This window comes from Canis aureus, chromosome 16, assembly GCF_053574225.1.
Source record: "Canis aureus isolate CA01 chromosome 16, VMU_Caureus_v.1.0, whole genome shotgun sequence".
Lineage (NCBI taxonomy): Eukaryota > Metazoa > Chordata > Mammalia > Carnivora > Canidae > Canis > Canis aureus.
The window spans coordinates 12,859,024-12,881,988 of NC_135626.1; the positions used below are offsets into that span (position 1 = coordinate 12,859,024).

The 22,965-nt window shown below is 54.3% G+C and overlaps 1 protein-coding gene across 7 annotated transcripts in view; it reads right to left on the reverse strand.

Moving 5' to 3' along the window:
• The window catches only part of PNPLA7 (patatin like domain 7, lysophospholipase), a 65,516-nt gene that overhangs the window by 10,653 nt on the left and 31,898 nt on the right, over positions 1-22,965 (reverse strand). For 6 of the 7 annotated variants that reach the window (XR_013354042.1, XM_077851604.1, XM_077851607.1 and 3 more), the window contains 11 exons: positions 22,500-22,577; positions 21,794-21,999; positions 20,217-20,348; positions 19,310-19,433; positions 18,634-18,747; positions 14,947-15,016; positions 11,217-11,366; positions 3,517-3,580; positions 3,202-3,370; positions 2,028-2,210; positions 1,176-1,294 (listed from right to left, as the gene is read on the reverse strand). Coding sequence is in view for 6 of the 7 variants with exons in the window: in XM_077851604.1 (XP_077707730.1) it covers positions 1,176-1,294; positions 2,028-2,210; positions 3,202-3,370; positions 3,517-3,580; positions 11,217-11,366; positions 14,947-15,016; positions 18,634-18,747; positions 19,310-19,433; positions 20,217-20,348; positions 21,794-21,999; positions 22,500-22,577 (1,409 nt within the window). In the remaining variant the exon portion in view is untranslated. The remainder of the gene's footprint in view (positions 1-1,175; positions 1,295-2,027; positions 2,211-3,201; positions 3,371-3,516; positions 3,581-11,216; positions 11,367-14,946; positions 15,017-18,633; positions 18,748-19,309; positions 19,434-20,216; positions 20,349-21,793; positions 22,000-22,499; positions 22,578-22,965) is intronic. The other variant, XM_077851603.1, reaches the window with a different exon arrangement.

Sequence of the window (22,965 nt, forward strand, 5' to 3'; positions counted from 1 at the left end):
CAGGCCCCAGTGATTTCCAGGTAGGGAGTGCAGTCAGTGGGCTCAGACAGGCTCCTCCGCATGGTCCTGACCCTTCCTAGAGCAGAGCGTCTGGTTCCTCTTTGGCCTCCAGGCTGCACCGTGACTTGCCAGGTGTGAGCACGGGTCTGGCTCCACAGGCAGGAGACCACGGAGAGCCTTCCCATGGCACTGCTGAGGGGCTCCAGTCCTGCCGAGCCCCTCCCTCCTTCAGCTCACTCTGGGGGGGATGTTCTTTGGGATGGGGAGGTGCTGAGCCAGGCACCTTCTCCTCAGCCCCAGGGAGAGGCCAGTGCAGCAGCAGGGCTGGGAGGGTGGGGTGTGTGTGCGGGGTGCTCGGGAGGTTCGGGAACTTGGCCAGAGAGGAGGGGGCATGAGGAACTCTATCCCACAGGGCACCCCCAGCCCAGGACCCAGCGCAGGTGCCCCTTGCCTGCCTTCTCTCCCTCCCTCTGAGGCGCAGGGGTCCAACTCAGATGTGGGGGCACTGCTCTGCCTCTGCATGCGCATCCGGTTCACCTGCAGAAGACCTGGACCTGCACACACCTCCCTGCAGGGTCCCCTTGCTGCTCTCCTGCTCCAGGAGATTCCTGTACTGCTGTACTGCTCCAGTACATTCCTCTTTCAGTTCAGGAGAAAGGTGGCAAGTGCCCGAGTGACAGACACAGGGCAGCGATCATTTAGGGGAATGTCCTCTATGGGACTCAACAGCCCAGAGAACCGAGGGTGTTGCACTAGGTCTGCAAGCATGTCAGGCCATGACTCTACAAAGTATATTAAAATGTAAAGAAACTCACCCGGAGCCCAATGGAAAGACTGGCAAAGGATAAGAACAGAGTTTTCAGAGGTGGCACAAAGGGCTGGCAGACAAGCAGGCACTTCTAGCAAAGACACAGCCCGACCACATGGGCAACCATCACACCCTGGGAGAGCCGACAGAAGGCCCTGGCTGTGACCTGTACCCCATGCGGAAACCAGCTGGCCATGCGCTGGGCCTGTCTACAGACACTGCTCCCAGGACATGCACAGAGGCCTCTTCATCAGCATGCCCATGCATGTGTACACACATGTACACATGCCCGCGCACACATATGCACACACAAGCACACACAAGCACACATGCTAGCAGCTACAGTGGGGCTGGGGTGGGAATTCACCTTGCCCCCCCTCCTCCTAGCACCAAGGCAATGGCGTTGCCAGTCAGCACCCGAGCCAGGCGGGAGAAGTCTGAGTGCCGATCCGGGGGCCTCTGGAAGACGCGCTGGTACATTTCCACCTGGGGGGTGGGAGGAGCAGTCAGCAGACAGTCAGCTGCGGTCCCACTCCAGACCCAGAGCCCCTCCAGGTGCAGCAATGTCCATCTCATACTGACCCTAGCAGCTCCTTGGTGCCCAGGCTTGCCTGGGAGGAGGCCCTTGGGGCACATGGGTGATGGGCCAGTGTGGGCAGCAGGGTCACCCACCCACAGAGCCCCCAGAGAGCTGTCCCCAAAGGGACACCAAGCCCCAACCCCACCATAGCAGAGAGCATGGGCTTCCAGGCACAGATGCCACTGCAGGGACACTGCCCACTGAGCTGTGGGGCCAGGCAGGCCACAGCATGCGGGTAGCCTCTGGGCACCTGGCCCCAAGCCCCCTGGGCTGAGGAGGCTCCCCTCCTGCCCCTTGGCAGGCTCTGGTTACCTCCCCTGCCCGCAACTCTCCCTCCAGGTTCCCAGTGGAGGTCCATGCGTGCCAGTGTGTCCTTGTCAGGCCTCCCCTCCATGACCCCATAGATGGACACCTGCTGATGGACAGCGGCCACATCGGTGACCTCCCAGGTCCTGTTCCCAGAGCTTAAGCTCAAGTAAGTGTGAGCTTACCGAGAGGCAAGCTGCCCCCACCAGTGCCCAAGGAGCTCAGACAACAGAGACCCACAGAGGGAACAGGGAGGAAATGCACTACTGAGTCACAGAGCAAGTGGGGGAGGCCAGGACTTCCCATGGGGCCAGTCCAGCGCCTGGACCTCACCAGCTTGGGCATGCTTCTTCTGGAGAAGACGCGGCGTGGGCAGCAGAGGTGCAGGTGGCCAGAGCACCAGCTCCGCATGTTCAGCCACTCCACAGTGCGGGCGGGTGCGGGCCCCTCCTGCCGGTGCAGCAGGACCAGCTGCTTCTGGGCGCGCACAGCGGTGCTCTCCAGCATGCGCTCCAGCTGCAGGAGAGCAGAGCCTGAGGGCTGGGGCAGGATGGGGCGGAGGCTGGGGCTGGGCAGTCAGAGGCCCCACAGGCAGAAGGGTGGAAGCCAGGGCCCTGGCAGGTGGTATCCTGCTCCTGTGAGCCAGCTGGGCAGTAGCTCTGCCCCTTGGCTTCAGGCTATGACCCTGGGGTCTGCTGGGACATGTGCCTGCTTCACACTGGGGAGGTACATTTGGCCATGGGGAGCTGCGGGGGCGCGCGGGTGGTGTAGGCACCCCTTCTCGTCGGCTGCTCTGACACCACCTTATGGGCACACACTGTGACCTTCTCAAATAATGTATCTGCACACGCTGTCCCTTCCATCGTCCCACAGAAGAGGAGCCTGTTTCAGAGATGGGTAATTTTTAGCTGCCCCCAGGTCAGAGAAGAAGGAACTGGGGAATGTAATTGCACTGAGAGGACGGCCAGCCGATACTTCACACCCTTGAAGCTGGAAACAAAGTGGGCCTACAATGCAACTTCCCAGCTGAGAACAGATGGGGGGGTGGGGAGACTTACAAATAAGAAACTAAACAGCCATAAAAACGAGTGAAACTATGTGGAGAAAGCTTAAACACCTAAGTGTTGAGGAAAAAAGAACATTTCAAAGTGATATAAAATAGGACGCTATTTTTATCAAATTTAGACCTGAAAAACAGTGCTGTGGACGTTCATAGTAAAACACAAGACTCAGCTTCACAAGAAGCCCCCTGGGGCTGCTCCAGGGCACCTGCCCTGCCTTGTGCTAAAACCACCAGAGGTAAATACAGCAAAATGTTTCCAAAACACGCAGAGCAGATCAGATACGTGGGTGTGGACTTTGATTATCTGTCTTTTCCCAGGTTCTTGAAATATTTCATTCAAAGGAAAAGACAGAGAGACAGAGGGGTGTGATGAGAGGCGTCCCAAGCAGGACCTGCCAGCCTGCAGCCCTGCCTCGCCCTACCCGCTGCCAGCCCACCTCGCACCTCGCCCACCGTTGGCTCCTGCTCGCCCAGGCCCACGATGAGGATGCAGTCAGCTTGCCGGATGCAGCGCTGGGTCCACGGTGTGAGTGTGCTGTCTGCCTGGTAGAGCACAATCCGGTGGATGTCCTCCTGCTGCCCCAGCCAGCTGGACAGCCGGTACTCGTGGATACTAGAAGACACAGATGCCAGAGTACGCACAGACACAGGGCTATAAGGCACAGGCAGCACGACACCAGGGGATGCAGGGAGTGCAGGTGCCAGGTATGCAGCAGACGTGCGGGTTGCTGCCAGCTGTCCCCACACAGAGGCTGGTACCTGTCCAGAGCAGCAGAGCCAAGGCGCTGTTTTATGTTGTCGCTGGTCAGTAGCAGGACAGGGCCTGAAAACACAAACATGAACTACAGAAAACCATCCTGGCAGCCCACCACCCAGGACAAGCATTCCCTCCGTCCCCTGAAGGGGATCCTCTGCACAGTGAGGCCATGTGGTGCAGGAGCGGATGCTGCGCACGGTGCTGTGAGGGCTATACCAGCTCAAGAGCTCAACGGGCACTGGGGCAGCTCTCTGACTCTGTCCCCTTGCTTGCCCAGGAAGGACTCAGATCTCTGCAACCCTGAGGTTCTGCGTGTGCGTGTTGGGGCTGGGGAGGGCAGCCTGCACAATCCCCCAACCCAGATGAGCAAGGCCATCTGGATTCAATGTGGTGTACTGATGGATGCACCCATGTGGAAATGCACCTCTTTTCACATCTTGTGTCTCTGGAATCAGCGTGCACCTTTCCTCTAGGATGCTTACATAGACACAGGGGTCAGGGCCTGCCTCACCGGGAATGCCAGCAGCAGAGTCTGCAGAAAGGTCACCAAGGGCTCGTGTGCACTGGAGACTGCCAATGGGCACCTGCAAGCCTGAGCCAGAGAGGACCCAGAAGCCCTGGGAGGTTTCTTTATACTCCCATACATGCTTTCCTAGAGGCTCATAGAATGGGCTGTGGCGGACGATGGTGGGGCACCTACACGGACTGGTGCCTCCAACTCAAGTGCAGGGAAGCAACTCCTCTCAAGGCTCATCCTGGCGGCCTGTCCTGCTGGGGGCCTGCACATTTGGCCATAAACTCTCATGGGCCACCTGCAGGGGTCTGACGGGAAGAGGCTGAGCCCTGCTGGGCACAGCAGTGATGTGATCTGGCCCTGAGGCCCTCAGGGACCCCAGGCTGGGCTCTACCTGCCCACTGGCACCTACCTCCCATGCAGACACCCTGGCCTGGACATTGGGCTCTCACCAGGGCTGCAGCTCCTGCCAGTACTAGGAGGGGCTGCCTAAGGCCAGGTGGGCATGTCCAGCACAGGGAGCAGACAGGATGGCTCAGCCATGCTTGAGTCTGTGGCTCTGCGGGGCATAGCTGAATTGGACATCCAGCCAGGCTGCTGCCCCGGCCTGCCTGGCCTGATCACGCACTGCGGCCTGGCTGCCAGACAGCTTCCTCCCCCAACAGTGGGAGCTGAGGAAATGGAAGTACACCTTCAGGTGATAAAGAAAATGGCTATCAGCCTTGTATCTTCCTCCAGAAGGGAAGGCCACCTACACACGGGCACCTGGCTCTCGGCAAAGGTGTCAGCACAGCAGCGGGCCCGGTGCAATGTCTCTAGAGGAGGGTCTGAGTCCTGAAGAATCCCACAGACAAAATCAATCTTGACTTCTCCCTCCTACCATGACCAACAGCCCAGTGGACTGTAAAGCGAGAAGGGAAGCTAACACCACGGAGTGAGTAGAAGGCTATCTTCCATTAGGAACAACAAAAGCAGTAACAATACAAGAAAACAATGGCTATGTTGGTCTGCGTCAGAAATAAGAACTGTTTGTCAGAAGACATCATTAAAAGAGTAAAAAATCAAATATAGAGACCAAGCTGCATGCAGTGCTGGCAGCCAACAGGCCCAGGCCACGTGAAGAGCCACCCTGGGTGGCAGGGAAGGGCTGGGGCCTGGACGGCGGGTCACAGAGGGCATCCTGATGGCCAACACACCGACAGGCTAACTCTGAGCCCCTGGGGAGTACAAGCCACAGCCCCGCCATCCACCCAGATCGTACGCTCTGCCCTGCGGGGCCTACACAGTCCAGGACTCTATCCTGGGGCGCCACGCTGGCTCCCCAGAACTCATTTTGAAAACGACAAAGCCCTAGACATTCTCTAGGACATACACACTCTAGTTTAGGCAATAAAACAAGTCTTTTTTTTTTTTTTTAAGATTTATTTATTCATTCAGAGAGAGCGAAGAGAGAGGCAGAGACACAGGCAGAGGGAGAAGCAGGCTCCATGCAGGAAGCCCGATGTGGGACTCGATCCCGGGTCTCCAGGATCACACCCCAGGCTGCAGGCGGCGCTAAACCACTGTGCCACCGGGACTGCCCAATAAAACAAGTCTTTTTTTTTTTTTTTTTATGATAATCACACAGAGAGAGAGAGAGTGAGAGAGGCAGAGACACAGGCAGAGGGAGAAGCAGAGAGACAGAGGCAGAGGGAGAAGCAGGCTCCATGCACCGGGAGCCTGACGTGGGATTCGATCCTGGGTCTCCAGGATCGCGCCCTGGGCCAAAGGCGGGCGCCAAACCGCTGCGCCACCCAGGGATCCCTAAAACAAGTCTTAATAAAGTTTAAGACTGAAATCACACAGAATATCTCTTCTGGTCATGATGGTAGGACACTGGAAATCACTAACAGGAGAACCACAAGACTCACAAACGTGGAAACTAAACAACACCTTCCTCAACTACCCACAGGGCCAAGAAGAAGCCCTGAGATCAAGAGAAACACAATATCCCAAGTGCAGGGAGGGTGCAGTGGCTGTGCAGAGGGAGCCCACAGCCACTGACATGCTTGGTAGAAAGAAGGAAGAGGGCAGCCCCGGTGGCTCAGCAGTTTGGCGGGTCGGGCTCCCTGCATGGAGCCTGCTTCTCCCTCTGCCTGTGTCTCTGCCTCTTTCTCTCTGTGTCTCTCATGAATAAATAAATAAAATCTTAAAAAGAAAGAAAGAAGAAAGAAAGAAAGAAAGAAAGAAAGAAAGAAAGAAAGAAAGAAAGAAAGAAAGTGAGCTCAAATCCAGGCCCTAACTATATTTATCTATTTTTAAATCATTTATAGACTTTATTTGTTAAATATATTTTGGCCTACAGGAAACTGAGCAGGAAGTACAGAGTCCAGTGTGTACCTTCCTCCCCTGCCTCCCACAGCCGCCTCCCTCGTCACTGACATGGCTCCAGTCAACCAGCAGTGCTGACATCGCAACAGACTCAGGCCCACAGAGCACAGCAGGGTTCTTCACATGGTACACCATGTGGGTTTGGATACATGCCACCCATCACTGCCACTATGCTACCGCAGAGTACTGTCACTACCCTGAAAATGCCCATGGTCCGCCGTGTCGGTGGGGATCCCCGACTCCTGGCAACCACTGATCTTTTTACTGTGTCCATGGTTTCACATTTTCCAGACTGTCACAGAGTTGGGATTATACAGTATGGAAGCCTTTTCAGATTGGTTTCTTAATAACACGCATTTAAGGTCCTTCCTCCACATCTTCAGTTTGTTAAGACTTTATGTTCTTTTGGTGAAGGACCTAACATTATACCTTGGGTAACTAGGAAGAGAACAGCAACTAAACCCAGAGCAAAAAGAAGAAAGGAAATAATAGAGATTAGAACAGAGATAAATAGAACAGAGAAGAGAAAATCAAGGAAACCAAAAAGTTGGTTCTTGGGAAAACAATCAACAAAACTGACAAACTCAAAGCTAGATGAACAAAGGAAAAAACAGAGAAGACTCAAAATCAGAAATGATAGCAGGGCACTATTATTGATTTTACAGAAGTAAAAAGGAAGGGGGGGGTGTTGGCCGGCTCTGTCAGTGGAACGTTGTGACTCTTTTTTTTGTTTGTTTGTTTAAGATTTTATTTATTTATTCACGAGAGACCCAGAGAGAGAGAGAGGCAGAGATACAGCCAGAGAGAGAAGCAGGCTCCATGCAGGGAGCCCAATGTGGGACTTGATCCCAGGACTTCAGGATCACATCCTGGGCCAAAGGCAGATGCTAACCTGCTGAGCCACCCATGTGTCCCATGTTGTGACTCTTGATCTTGGGGCCATGAGCCCGAGCCCCACATGGGGTGTAGAGATTACTTAAAAATAAAATCCTATATATAAAGAAACCCATAACTATTAATGAAAAGAAACCTCCCCACCATATTCAAGGCCATGTACGGAAGCTAGTGGACGGCTGCCCTCAGCCCTTTCAATAGCTCTGTAAGCCCCAACCAGGGTACGCGGGCAGAGGAGAGATGTAAGAGGCGTCACAACTGGAAAGGAAGAAGTAACATCTTTGCCTGCAAACAACATGATCTCGCATATAGAGAACCTTAAAAAGTCCACCAGAAACTGTTACAACTAATAAATGAATTTGCAGGGGTTCCCTGGGTGGCGCAGTTGTTTAGCGCCTGCCTTTGGCCCAGGGTGCGATCCTGGAGACCCGGGATCGAATCCCACGTTGGGCTCCCGGTGCATGGAGCCTGCTTCTCCCTCTGCCTATGTCTCTGCCTCTCTCTCTCTGTGTGTGACTATCATAAATAAATAAAAAATAAAAAATAAAATAAAAAATAAATAAATGAATTTGGAGGATATAAAAATAGCACCAAAAGTCACCTGTGTTCCTATTTAGTGATGACAAACCATCAAAAAAAAAGACATTAAGAAAAATAATTCATAATAGCATCAAAAAGAATAAAATATTAGGAATAAACTGGACCAAGGAGATGAAAGACTTGTACATCAAAAACCACAGAACAGGGCAGCCCCTGTGGCTTAGCGGTTTAGCGCCGCCTTCAGCCCGGGGTGTGATTCTGGAGACCCGGGATCAAGTCCCACATCGGGCTCCCTGCATGGAGCCTGCTTCTCCCTCTGCCTGTGTCTCTGCCTCTCTCTCTGTCTCCGTGTCTCTCATGAATAAATAAATAAAATCTTTGGAAAAAAAAAAAAAAGAAAGGGGAAATATATTAAAAAAAAAAAAAAAAAAACCACAGAACATTGCTGAAAGAGATGAAAGAAGACCTAAGTATGTGGAAACATATCCCATGCTCATGGACTGGAAGACTGAACATTGTTGAACTGTGAGCACCACCCGGTGTGAACCCCAGAGGCTATGCAATCCCTGTCAGAATCCCACTGCCCTTGTGCACAGATAGAGGAAAACCAGTCCCGAGAGGCCTGCGGATCTCAGGGGACCCTGAATAGCCAGATGATCTTGCAGAAGAACAAAGCCAAGGCCTCGAACTCCTTGATTTCAGAACTGACCACAGAGCTCCAGGAATCAACGCAGCACGGTGCTGACATGAAGACAGACGTACAGATAGGATGGCCCAGAAACAAACCCTCATGCATATACCATGGTTTTCGGGGATGCCAGGACTGTTCAGGGGAGACAGGTAGTTCCTCGATGAATGACAGTGGGGAAGCTGAATACCCATGAGCAAGAAAATAAACCTCTACCTAAACTTCACACCTTTTACAAAAATTAGCCCAAAACAGCTCATTAGGTTAAACATGAAAGTGCAGGGGGGTCTGGTGGTACAGGTGGTGCAGGTCTGACTCTTGATTTCTGCTCAGGTCGTGATCTCAGGGTCATGGAGCAGGCTTGAGGCCCTCCCTCTCCCTGCACGCCCCCCACCCGCCTTCCTGCCGCACATGCACATGTTCTCTCTCTCAAATAAATAAATAAATCTTAAAGAAAAAAAAAAAGTAAAACTTCAGGCTTTTAAAAAAAACACAGGAGGAATTCTAGGTCTGAAGGCCTGGTGCAGAGTTTAGAAAGGGTAGTGAAAGCCGGTCCATAAAAGACAAAAATAGCTGATTTCCGTTCTGCCCAGGAGGCTGCACAGTCCAGCCCTGCCAAGGGCCGTGCCTGCAGGGTGAGGAATCCTCAAAATTCAACAGCAAGAAAACAAACTACACAATCAGAAAAAGAACAAAAGATAGGACTTCAGAACAGGTACTTTGCCAGAGAGAATGCACAGATGATAAAACAGTACAGGGGATGCACTCGGCATCGTGGGCCACTGGAAAGACACCAGTTAGGCCACAATGTGCCCTCACTGCTCACCCAGCAGGACAGCAGGAATGGGGCCACTGGGGGCTCAGGCAGTAGTGCATTGGGCTCTAGATCTCTGCTCATGTCTTATCTCAGGGTCCTGAGTCCAAGCCCTGTGCTGGGTACAGCCCTGGGCCTAGAGCCTGCTCACACAGTGAGGGCTGAGATGGTGACAGGGACAGCTCTGAGGGCTGGCGAGTGCAGGGAGGAGCAGGGGTACAGCTCTCTGGGAGGAAGCATGGACCCAACCACACTCACCTGCCCAGACGTCTATCCAGGGAAAGGGAAACTTCCGTGTACATGAAATCCTTTACATGGAGGGTCACAGAGCTGTATTCATAAACTCCCCAAACAAGAAGAAGCCTGAACATCCTCAACAGGTGAGTGGCTGCAGATACCATGTGTGTCCAGGTGGCTCCTCCACAGTGAGGGGAAGTGCCCAATGGCCATGGGGCACCATCTGAGCCAAGATAGCCCGTCTTCAGTCGTCACCCACCATGACTCCATCTTTACCATATTCTCAGAATGACAAGAAGACAAGAGCAGAGAACAGGCTCTGGTGGCTGGATGGGGGCTCCTGGTGGCGGCAGGAACCTACCTGGGGTTACTGCAGCACAGAGCTCATGTGCACATTCAGATTAGAGTCAGAGGCCTACGGGGCACACAAGCATTCTCGTCCAACCTCGACGGGAGCTACAGCTACATAATCTAGGGGAAGGGTGCGTGATCCTCTCTTTACTGTTTCTGCAACTTCAGAATTTGTAATTCTGAATTTGTAATTATCACAAAATAAAGCTTTTTTTTATTTTTTTTTTATTTTTTTTGCTTTTTTTTTTTTTTAATGAAAGAACACAACTGTGCTGTACAACCTGGAGATGCTTCATGTGCTCTGCATAGGGCAGGCAAGGCCAATGGGAGATGAACAGGCTGCCAACAAAGATCCAGACTGACAGGGCAGTGAATGCCTCATGTGCTACAATTCTGTTTTGAGAATAACTTTTAAGTGCTTATAACAGTATCTTCCACTCTTATAAATCAATTTTATTTGGTATTTATTTAGTGCTTTCTGTCGTCAAATGCTACACCAGGCAGAAAGGGTTTTCCCATGGTGTTAAAACATACCCTCTTCACACAGACGCTGTTTCATGGCACTACCAGGACACTCACTATATTTATTATTGTGTCATTTTTAAAATGACAACCCCTGAAATTCTCAGTATAACTGCATCACAGAAAATTGATCTGTTGGTATTAGGGTTGCTCACAGTTACACAGAAACTTATAAATAAAGTGTTAAGAATATAGAACACTTTGGGATGCCTGAGTGGCTCCGTCAGTGGAACACCGAACTCTTGATTTCGGCTCAAGTCGTGATCTTGGGGTGGTGAGATCGAGCCTGTGTTGGGCTCCATGCTCAGCAGGAGTCTGCTTGGGATTCTCCCTCCCTCTGCGCCCTCCTCACTCACTCACATGCACACACTCTCTCAAATAAATAAATCTTAAAAATAAATACAAAATACTTTATGATTTGGGGAATTCCTAAGAGTTCTCAGGAACTTCAGTTCCCTATTCCTGAATTCCAAAGTTTAACAGCTGTCAGGAATTTGGAAACACTACCCAAGCCCCCTGCCCAACTGAGCATTTTTCACGTGGTCAGCCAGCTCCTGCAGCCACTGCAGGGCCCCTCGGGGTAGAAGGCTTCCAAGCTTCCTGGAGAAACAGCCAGGCTCCCGCGACACAAAGTTTGCCATCACGACTGAGGAGACACCCAGTGGATGCTCTCCAGCTCCAGAGCACCCTGAGGCTTGGCTGTGAAGGTGACACTAACCACGAGGCAAGAGGGGAGGGCTCCAGTGGCCCCGTGGCCTCGGGCAGGACTTACCGATGGCACTGAGGGCATGCTTGAGCTCCAGGGCAAAGGCAGTGAGGGGCACGTCCTCCGACACAGGCATGATGGCTACTGTGGAGAGGTTGCTGGCAGGGTTCCCTGTGTCCCACTTGCTGCCGGTGGTGTGCAGCCCGAACTGGTGACCTGCAGAGCACAGGGTTGCATGTCGGCCGGAGGGGCTGGGCTGGCACTGAACAGTCTCTGCGTCTCTGATTGTGTCTGGATGGGGCCAGGACATGAGGGCCTGGGAGCGAGGAAGGGGCCCTGGGGTCTGACCCAGCCTCCTGGACTTCCCGTGCCCACCCCTGGCCACCCCACCTCTCCTGCAGAAGCACCAGGCCATACTCTGAGCACCTCCCGTCTCACATGCTCCAGGACCTCAGTCTGACTGATGAGCATACCGAGCAGAGAATGAGACCCAGAGGAACCCCTGAGAGTCCAGTGTTCCACCAGGTGAGGCCTACCTCCCACTGTGTCTCCACCACGTGCTCTAGAAGCAGTGAGAGCGACCTGGGGATGGGCAGCAGCCTAAACATTGAGTGGCAAGCCAGTGTAGACAGAGCTTCCTGTCACTGAGACCAGGGTTTTCTGTCCTCTAGTGCCTCCCGGGGCCCCTGTGGCAGCAGAGAAGGGGGCTGCAGGCACGTCCACCCACTGGGTCTCAGTACGAGGTCTCTGGGAGTTTATTTCCAACAGCAGCTGTTCCTTGGCTAGCAGCGCCTCCTGTTTTCACAGGTGTCCCAGGCAGTCTCTGGTCTTCCGCAGCCTGGACTTGCCCAGGGCTGCCTTCCCGGCTCCTAGCCTGTGGCTGCCACACCCCAAGCCCCATGCAGACCCTCCCAACCTCTGATGTGCATGCTGGGCCCAGGCACCAGCCACCCCAGGGCCCAGCTCCTGCCGGACAGGGTCCGTGCCTGACTCTGCTCAGTTCACACTGGGTGAGGAGAGGCAGTTCCTGAGCAGTGGTGTGTGGGTCCCTGCATGGCCTGACCCAGGAACCAGAGGGGATATAGGACAGCAGGGAGAGGAGGCAGCGCAGAGCCAGACTGGGGCAGGGGAAGGGAAGGCCAGATGCTGGGCAGTGGGAGCACACAGCCCAGCACAGGAGCCCTTCGGCACCAGTTTTCCTGCAGCTCCTCCTCTGTCCTTTCTAGCAACTGGGGTCAGCACTCTCCCACCTCTTGCTAGCCCTGCAAGGCTGTCTCCTAGCTTCCCCAGAGGCACCGGGGGGTTCTGGTGCTGCCCAGGGGAGATGGAGCAGATACATGGCACCTAACTGCTGCCGACAGTTACAAGGGACTCAGAAGGGCACAGAGAGGAGGGCAGACAGGTGGGCTTCGACCCCTGGGAACCACCAGCAATGCAGCCATGCACCCATCCGTCCCCAGTGAAGCAAAGCAGGGTTGGCCCTCCAGGGATATTGTCCAGGGGCTGCAGACATGGTGGAGTAGAGCCCCGACTCCCCACGCCTTGCCCTGGCAAGTAGGGGCGGCACACCTACAGAGCGGGGGGATTGCGGTGAGAAGTGGGATGGACACGGTGAAGTCCCGGGCTCATCTCCGGGTATCCCACACATGAAACCAGACAGAGGTGCACAGTGGAGGCTCTGAGAACAGCCTCCATCCCAACTCCAGGGCGTGCACCACAGGGCAGACCAAAGCAATCCCACAAAGGCCTCCAGAACTGAACCCCATTCAAGTACAGTAAGAGACAGGACGCGCTCTGTGAATATGGGCATACCCATTCTGCTAAAGCAGAAGATTTCATAGAGAACCGGAGCCTCATGATATCATGCCTGAAACCCAGGACATAATGCAAAGTTACCAGTAGGACCCAAAGCCAGGAAAAGCTCTAAAGCTCCACGATGGACAAAATGAGAGCATGTCATAGAGTCTGCAATTCCTCAACAAGGTAAAGCAGTGATCATAAGCTGCAGAACGAGCAGCACAAATGCAGCAACAGACCTTGAAGATGGATCACCAGGAAACTGAACAGTTCAGTTCAGCTGTATGCAGGATGGAGGGAAGCCTGCAGGGCCCACAAGGCCTGGGGATGAGAATGGGGGCCTAGCGTTTGTGTCACTGCCTTTCCAAAGAGGCAAGAGGACAGAGCTGAGAGCATATCTAAAGAAGTGAACACTGAAAACCTCTCAAGTTTGGTAAAATATACAAACCTACAGATTCAGGAGCATTTAGTCTCTTATAACCAAGGACACAGACAATGTCTTGGACGCAGCCAGAGAGAAAGATGGAACAGACGTGGGACCATGATGCAGCATGGGCCCCGCAGACAGGCTTGGTGACGGGGATTCAGGTGTTTGCAGCCGGCAGACCTCCCCAGAAGGACTGTGCAGGAGGCGCTTCTTGGGACAGAAAGGGCTGCCAGGATGGGCACGGCAGAGCGGTAGATATTCTAGACAATTCTCCACTCGAGCTGCCACAGCACTTTGGTGGCTGGACACGGAGGTTACAGGCTGCGTGAGGGGTGCACTGAGTGCAAGCACAGCTATGGGGGGCCAGGCCAAGGCAGGAGCGGTGCTGAGGCTGCCACTCCCCCCAAAGCTCCAGGAGACCCAATCCTACAGCAGGTACTTCCAAGCACCCTATGAGAATGGACCCCAGAACCACGAGTGATAAATAAGAACAGAAACCTCAAAAAAGAAAAATGAGGGGTGCCTGGGTGGCTCCATCAGTGAAGTGTCTGCCTTCAGTTCAGGTCATCATGATCTTAGGGTCATGATCCTGGGGTCCCAGGACTGACCCTGCTTCTCCCCCTGCCCCTCCCTGCCCTTTACTCTCTGTCTCAAATAAAATCTTAAAAAAACAAAACAAAACAAAACAAGTTCTCAGGTGGGATGACAAAAACAGGGCCCAACTATATGCTTTCCACAAGAAACCTGCTTCTAACATGACCACACAGGTGGTCGGAGGTGAAAAGAAAAAGGAGACACCACGTGTTGGGTTGTGCCTCCCGTATCTACCCCAGACCCGAGTGTGACCTCATCAGGAAGTAGGGTCTTTGCAGACACAGAGACATGAGCTGTGCCAGAGTCAGGGGGCACTGCCACGTTCTGCTGCCTCTGCCAGGCATGCAGGTCCCCCATCCCTTCCACAAGACACAGTCGCCCAGGTCACTGTGGGGAGACATGGTGCTGCCCTTCCGTGGTGCCCGAGCCAGCTGGGCACGGACTACATACCAGCTAACTAGGGAGTCATGGGATGAGTCGGGGGATTGAAAGACATGCAGAAGGGGAATGGAGGGATGGAGGACACCAGGATGGCCATGAGGCTACAAGGAGGGGCGGAGGGCACCAGGATGGCCAGGGGACTGCTGGGATGGGCAGAGGGCACCAGGGTGGCAGGGGGGCTGCTGGGAGGGGCGGAGGACACTGGATGGCCAGGGGGGCTGCAGGGAGGGACAGAGGGCACCGGGGTGACCAGGGGGCTGCAGGGCTCTGACAGGGGCCCTGGCAGAGGAGGCCACAGGCCAAGGCAGGAGCAGGCAGTTCCAGCCGCTGTTCACCAGGACGGGGGGGGGGGGGGGGGGGGGGGGCGCGAGGGGCGGGGAGTGAAGACTTAACAAAGCACTTGCTCAGAATTGGAGCCAGAAGAGAACACAGAAACTGAGTCCCAGGATCTGGCTCTCCTTCCCTCCCACTTCAGCACACCCATGCCCCTCTGTGCAGCCACGGCCAGGCCATGGGGCAAGGTTCCCAAGAACACACCTGTGCCACTGCCCTGCTGGAGGCTGCCCAGAATCTTCTCACCCAAGAGATGAATCAGCCGAGTCACAACCTGCAGAGAAAGGAAGGAAGCCACACATTTAAACCAAGAAGCACCTTGGATCCATGTTTTCAAAACCAGCATGTCTGGGCTGAGGGCAGTGGTGCCGTTGGCTGGCTTGTCACCAGGAGGTGGGAGCCAATGCTGTGGGATGAGAGGCTGCCCCCCAGAGAGCCCGCTGGGGCCAGCAGGTGTGGGGGGCACACATCCAGTGACCTGGTGCCCGGGCCAGAGTCTCCTTGGTCCTCCAGGGCAGAGGAGCAGCAGGGGAAGCCACGACCACCCCACAGGCAGGCTGGAAAGGGCTTCCACAGAGAAAAAGGGCTCGCTGTGTGCTCCTGGGGGCCTGGCCTGGGCAGGACCCAGGCTGGGTGTCACACAACATCTAGGAAGTAGTACACAGTTGCATCACTACTACATTTTAGAGTCTTAGACAAATTATGCCAAGATATGTCATTTACTTTTATTTTTTTAAAAGAACTTATTTATTTATTGGAGAGAGAGAGTGGGTCACATGGGGCAGGAGGCAGAGGCAGAGGGAGGGGCAGACTCCCTGCTGAGCAGGGAGCCCGACGTGGGGCTCAGTCCCCGGACCCCGGGACCACGACCTGAGCTGAAGGCAGATGTTTCGTTGATGGAGCCCCTAGAAGCCCCTGTAATTTACTTTTAAATACCTTTGTATAAAAATAAAGTGAGTTAAATTTTTTGGTTGCTCAGGTCCACAGGTGACAGGAGATGTACCCCTGCACCGAAAGCCCAGCGCTGGCAGTCCAGGACTCCGTATGAAAAGAGAAGCTGGAGTCAGCTTCAGGGAAACAACCAGAAAGCAGATAAATTTGATGCTGCTTCTCCTCCTCTCGGGCTAGCTGCCCACCTGTCAACAGCCATGGGCTGTGGGGCTCAGACCTGAGGCTCCCGGAACCAGTGGCCCCTGCAAACTGACTCAGCTGGAGTCAAAGACCCATACAAGAGGCCAAGGAGGGATCCCTGGGTGGCGCAGCGGTTTGGCGCCTGCCTTTGGCCCAGGGCACGATCCGGGAGACCCTGGATCGAATCCCACGTCGGGCTCCCGGTGCATGGAGCCTGCTTCTCCCTCTGCCTGTGTCTCTGCCTCTCTCTCTCTCTCTGTGTGACTATCATAAGTAAATAAAAATTAAAAAAAAAAAAAAAAGAGGCCAAGGAAACCGTCACCATTTTAGGATGTGAGACAAAAGAACGATTTGAACAGTGGTCCAACCAGAAGCTACAAAGGAGTCTGGTTTGTATATAACTAATGCAGCATCAAACTGTTCACTGGAGCTAACGAAAACAACACACGTTACTACGGAAAAGTTTACAGTACACAATAGGTGACCCCACCCTCCCTTCACCTGCTGCAATCCCTTATTTCACACGCACACCTGAAAATGTCTGAAGCCAATCCCAAACATGGTATTTTATCCATTGATATTTGAATCTGTATCTCTAAAGACAAGAGCCTTTAAAAACACACTCATGATATAACTGTCACAATTACAAATTCACAGTCATTCTCATTAAAGCTAATTTAAAAATATAAAAAAATAATTCTACATCAAGCGAAAGAGGTTCAAAACAAGCCCATGAACACATGGAAAGGTCCATAACATGTCTAGTCATCAGGGGATGTCTTCCCACAAGAACCACTTAGCACCATAGGAGCGCAGCCACACACGCGCTGGCCATAAAGCCGCACAGCCACATGGGGGACCTGTTGGCAGTCTCTGAGAAAGTTTAACACACGTCTGCCCTCTGGCCCAGCAACGCCACTCTCAGGTAGCTCTGAGGAGAAATGAAAAATGTTCCATAAAGGGCAGCCTCGGTGGCTCAGCAGCTTAGCGCCACCTTCAGCCCAGGGCGTGATCCTGGAAACCCGGGATTGAGTACCACATCGGGCTCCCTGCATGGGGCCTGCTTCTCTCTCTGCCTGTGTCTCTGCCTCTCTGTCTCTGTGTCTCTCGTGAATAAATAAATAGAATCTTTTAAAAAAAAAAAGGTTCCATAAAAACTTTGCTAGCAGCCTCTCCATGACGGCCTCACACTGGGAACCACCGAATATCCATGGTCAGGAGGACAGGTGAGCAGGGTGGAGCACACTGGATACTACTTCGCAGTAAAAAGAACATGCCAATGAGACACAGACCTCAGATATCATGACAGGCAACAGAAACCAGACAGAAAATACTGTGTCCACATTATTTCATTTACGTGAAATGCAAGAACAGACAGAGTGAAGAGTGGTTGGGATGGGGATACTGGCTGGCAGCAGTCCCTTGTGGGGCCCCCTGTGCTGGAGGGCACATGCAGCCTGGCTGCTCTGAGCTCACGGCCACTGTTCTGGGTGGTGGTCAGCCTGGCAGCAGCCAGTGTGTGATGGAGAAGCAGCAGGACAGGCTGCAGGCTCCTGGGAATGCAGATGGGGAACGTCTGTGGACCCCAGGGAGTGGGTGTGAGTAGAGAGTCTGTTTATGGGTCCACCAGGGAGAAGATGTGCAGAAGAGGAAGGCGCCTGGCTCGCCCTCGCTCCCAGTGAACCCAGAGCTCCTGGCATACATCCGGCCCCAGCCACCACCATGACCATCCTGCCATTCACTAGGGTCTCCACAATTAATTGTGGTTTAATAATTTGCCAGCGCTGGGCTGAAATTCCTTAAACAGACTAATCAAATACATAGTTTTCATAGTTGATTTACTGACATGTAGACTATTTGCAGCTACAGCACTAAGAGAATATTGTTTTTTCTGTCCTTGTCAAGTTTTTATATTAAAGTCAAATTAGAATTAATTTCATAAAATGAACTGGGGGATTTTCTATGTGTTCTAAAGCAGAGAGGTCAGCAGGACAGGTGCACATGGTGCCAGTGAGGAAAGAACAGGCTGTCTCTTCTCTCAGGTGGCCCTGCAGCTGATCCTTCTCCCAACCCCGAGCTCAGAGGTTCTCCTGTTTCCTCGGCTGCACACCTACTACCTCAAAGCAGGGAGGCAAATGCCAGACAACCAGCCAGCTAACGGCCCCAGAAATAAAAGAGACTCCCCTCATTTTCTGCTGGACCGATGGCCACTGGCCCAAGATCCTTCTCCAAATGCCCAGTTCACCTTCCCCAAGATGCAGAGCAAGAGGCCCCTGCTGGCTCCTCACTTGGGATGGGCCAGGAGGGCTTCACTTGCTGGGTCCTTGTTTCTCCCTCCTACCTCCTGGCACTGCCCAAGGCACCTGCCCCAAGGCCCTACCCCCATGTGCTGGTCCACGCTGACACTTCCTTTAAAACGTGCAGCCTTGGGTGGGTGGCTCAGTGGTTGGGCATCTGCCTTTGGCTCAGGTCGTGATCCCGGGATCCTGGGATCGAGTCTCATATCGGGCTCCCCACAGGGAGCCTGCTTCTCCCTCTGCCTGTGTCTCTGCCTCTCTCTGTCTCTCTCACGAATAAATAAATAAAATCTTTTTAAAAAATTAAGTAAAATAAAATAAAACATGCAACATGCCTGCTGTAGGTCACCTCAGTGTGTCCCTCACTCTGGTACTGACAAGGATGCAGCTCAGGGCCCAATAATTCCCAGGTCGTGGTCTGGATGTCCTGCTTCCCTAGGTAGTATGCAACAGGAGCGCTTACCTGTGGGTACCTGCGTTTAATGGATGTCAGGGCTCCTGCCGGAAGCTTGGCCAGCTCGGAGTCCCGAACAGCATGCACTGTGGTTGCCCTGGCCTGGTGGGTGAGCGTCTCCACCTGAGGAAGAGCAGCTGGGGAGGCACTGCCATGCGGCTCACACGCTCCAGTCCTGCAGGCCGGGCTGGCTGCACTCTGGACCCAGCCAGAAGGCAAAGCCCACAGCAGCCCTTCTGGCCACAGTGTACAGGTGGGAATGGGAGGGAAAGGCGCTGGAGCAGCCAGCCCTGCACTGCTGGAGAAGCATCTGTGGGAGCTTGTAAGGGGGCACAATGACTGTAGCACTGGAGCCAGCCAGACAGGCCAGGCCGGCAGGCACCAAGCAGAGGCCTGGCCGCCGCCATCCCTCAACCAGGGGGCATGTTCTCCTGGCCGCAGTGAAGGTGCTGTTCCAGGTGCCCAGCCAGCTACTGTCCCTGCAGACCTTCCCCAGTGTCAGCTCCACCCCAGGGCTGCATCTTGGGCATAGAGCAAGCAAGTCAGCCCCCCCCAGGAAAGGAGTGCCTCAGATGAGGGGAAAGAGCCTTCCTCAGGTCATGTCCAGGGCTCCCTCCCCACATCCAGGTAATGGGCTGGCAGTCACCCCAGTGCAGGGCACGGGGAAGAGGGACCTTGGCCCTACCACACCAATGAGGTCTCCACGGCCATACTCCCCAGCCAGCCGCTTTTTGCCATCGTCCTTCCGGATGACAGAGCGTAGCCGGCCACTAAGGACGATGTAGGTACAGTCTGACTTGTCCCCCTGCCTGCGGGGACAGAGGGACAGAGGCTGTTGGGAGCCGAGGGCCCAGGACAGGAAACCCACCACCATCTGAGGTGGGAAAAAAAAAGAAAGAACCCAATCTTCTCACTCTATTTTTGTTTTGGAAAATACAGTTACTTTCCATTAAAAAATATATATGCTAATATGTAAAAGACTTATTGTGATTTTTAAGTAAATCATTAAATATTTTAAATGTCCTTAGTTTTGGGGGCACCTGGTGGTTCAGTCAAGTGTCTGCCTTGAGCTCAGGTCATGACCTCGGGGTCCTGGGATTGAGCCCCACATCAGGCTCCCTGCTTAGCAGGGAGTCAGTGTCTCCCTCTTCCCTCTGCTCCCATACCCCCTGCTCATGCTCTGTCTCTCACTTTCTGTCTCAAATAAATAAATAAAATGTTTTAAAAATAAAAAAATAAAATGTTCTTAGTTTTAATTTTCAATGGCATGTAAATTGGTAGTTATGACCATGTCTGTGTGACCCTGGGTGCAGGTGCTGCTGTGACATGGAGCTAAGGGTGCCCAGACAAGGTCACATGGGACATTCGGCATGTGACCACCTTCATAAATGCCGTATTAGCATCACTTCCACTGGGCCATCTCAGAACACAGAGTGGATTTGCACAGAATGACAGGAAAAGCGTGTCTGAGGGTGTGCACTCGCAAACAGGCGGGAGGAGGGGCACGGAGCACATGGAGTGGTGACCTCAGGGGGCTGAGCTGCACTGTCTTCTCCCCTCTTCCCAGGGACCAGCACACCTGAGGGCCGCACCTGTACACCGCGCGCCCGGCCTCCACCTCCATCCAATCTAGTGCGAAGTCGATCTGCCGCACAAAGGATGACACTCGCTTCACCACAGTGTGTGCAACGCCCAGGACGACAGTCGGCTGCTTTCTCATGATTCTGTGGAGCCAGCCCCGAGTTAGTCCTGGCCCACCACGACCTCCAGCCAATCCCACCAGTTCTGACCCTTCCCTCTAGGCCACAGCACTTGAGAGTTGGCAGGACCCACAGCCCCATTTATCAAATGGTGATGCCACGTAGCAAGTGACAGACACAGGCCCAGGGCGGGACAGAGCTCGGTGCCCTCTCAGCCACTGCTCCATCATAGCCCATGATGCCCAGGGGCCCGCAGCTCTGGGAGAGCCCAGGAGCCTCCTGCCAGAGCACAGGCCTCACAGGAGGGCTTGACCCTGGCAGTGGGATGCAGAGACCTTGTCCCTATGATGCACCATCAAGTCCAGAGCAGGTGAGGAAGGGCTGAGTGGGGGCACCAGAGTGGGGGTGGGGCCAAGGTCAGGGGCAGCGACCACACGGGGCCTTGGGCTAAGAAAGGGACTGGGTCAATCCCGGGCACGACAGGGTCACTGGTGGGCTCTGGCTCCCTGGTCGCCGTATGTGAACAGGCTGCTAGGGGTGAGGGCAGAAGCAGGGAGGTGGTCGGCGCAAGGGCTGCAGCTACACGGGGGCCACTCTGGGATGCAGCTAGAGTGATGGGCATACAAGAGTCAGCAGTCACAAAGACAAAAGTCAGAGCGGGAGCAAAGTGTGTGTGTGTGTGGGGGGGGGCATGTGGCTCAGTTTTGGACGACAGAATGAGGAAACCCCTGCACCCCAGGGGACATCAGGACAGCAGCTGACACACAAGCCTGACCCCAGGAGTGACGTTTGTGGGGAGATGTGAATTTGGTACATAAAGGCCCAGGATTGGGTGAAACTGTTTAGGACAGCAGTCGGACAACCTCTATAGGGCAGGAGCTGCCTGCACCAGGGGGCTTAGGTTGTGAACACACGCAGATGCCTGTGAACACATGCAGACGCATGCAAACACATGAAGACACATGGGAACACATGCAGACACATGTGAACAGATGCAAACACATGCACACACACACCAACACATGTGAACACATGCAGACGCATGCAAACACACACACACACTGACATGCACACACAGAGACACACGCGAACATATGCAGATGCACGCAGGGTAGTCAGGCAGCACACAAGGCCTAGCCTCCCTCAGCAGGCTCAAGACTATCTGGGCCTGGACAAACTGGATGGGGCTGAGGAGAATCTGTATCCAGGTACAGGGAGGCCTGAGTGTCTTCCTGAGCAGCCAGCATCCTCCTGGTGTCCAGAGGTAGCAGGCACGGGGGCCACCCCGCAGCGTGACACCCCCTTCCTGCTCCATCACCCTTCTCCCTGGGACTCCCATGTCATGTGTGAGTAGGGCCTGAGGCCGGACCCTGAGGGGCCCAATGGGGGTCCCATAGCCGCCACCAGCTGCACAGGGGTCCCCAGGCTGGCCTGACCTCACGGCAGGTTGGGGCCCAGCAGAGACTCACTCATAGAAGTGTGCCTTGGAGATGGAGAGGAAGCTGCAGTCCCTGTTGGCCTTGATGGTGAAGATGAGGGGCTCTCCTGTGAGCACAGCCAGCTGGCCCACTATCTCCCCGGGGCGCACCACAAACAAACAGGTGTCCTCCTCGCTGTCAATCTTCCGCTGGTACACGTGCAGCAGCCCCGAAACCACGAAGAGGATGTTCACGTCCTGACCAGACAAGGGGTGTGGGCTGGAGACCCCTGACCTGGCATGCAGCTTGCAGCACACCGCATCCAGCTTGCAGCACCCAGCACCCAGGAGGTCAGCACTGCAGTCTGTGGGGGCTCCAGGAGCCCCACACCTCTCCTGTGCCTGCTCTCCCTCACAGCACTGATCCAGGCACAGTCTCCCCTGGAAAGTGTCAGCAGCGTCCACGGTCTTATTGTTTGACGACCAATTATAGGAGGTTGATTCTTCAGTGGCAGAGGCCCATCCCTCCCCCGGCACCTCCGTACATAATGTCCCACATGAACAGGTTACTGGCTCCACATTCACAGAGGAAGGAAAATGCAGACTGTCTCTTGAAGGCGGCCCACAGCCCGCACATCAGGGGGCCTGTGCCCAGCCTGGGCCACAGGGAGGCCGCCTCCTTGGCACCCCACCTGACACTGGCTAGAGCTCTGGGCAGCCCTGGTCACTGCTCCCTCCGACCATGGCCTTTTGCTTACCTGGTCTCCCTGCCTCGACACCACTGTTCCCCCCGGCACATGGAGAAGGGTCACCCGGCCATCCAAGAGCGAGGGGTCCTAAAAACAGGAATGCAGGGATCAACACAAGGAGGCAGCCCTGGTCCTCACAAGGAACATGGACACCCTTGGAGAACCACTGCCAAGGCGGACCCCTGCACAGCCAACACCGGTGCTATAGGCACAAGACACCCAGTCATGAGGCCCCACAGTCTTGTGAGCTTTACATCCAGGAGCTCAAGTTGGTTCTCACAGGAAAGAGCAGAGGAAAATGCTATTGGGTCTCTGGCACTGGGAGGGAAAGCCTGCCATCAGGGGAAACTGTTCCAGCAGAGCCTCGCCCGCTGGGGTTCTTCAGGGCCCTGCTAACCAGGGGAGGGGAGTCGGGGTGACAGGAGCATGATCCAGATGCATGGCCCTTGCTGGACACAGACCAATGGCTCCCCAA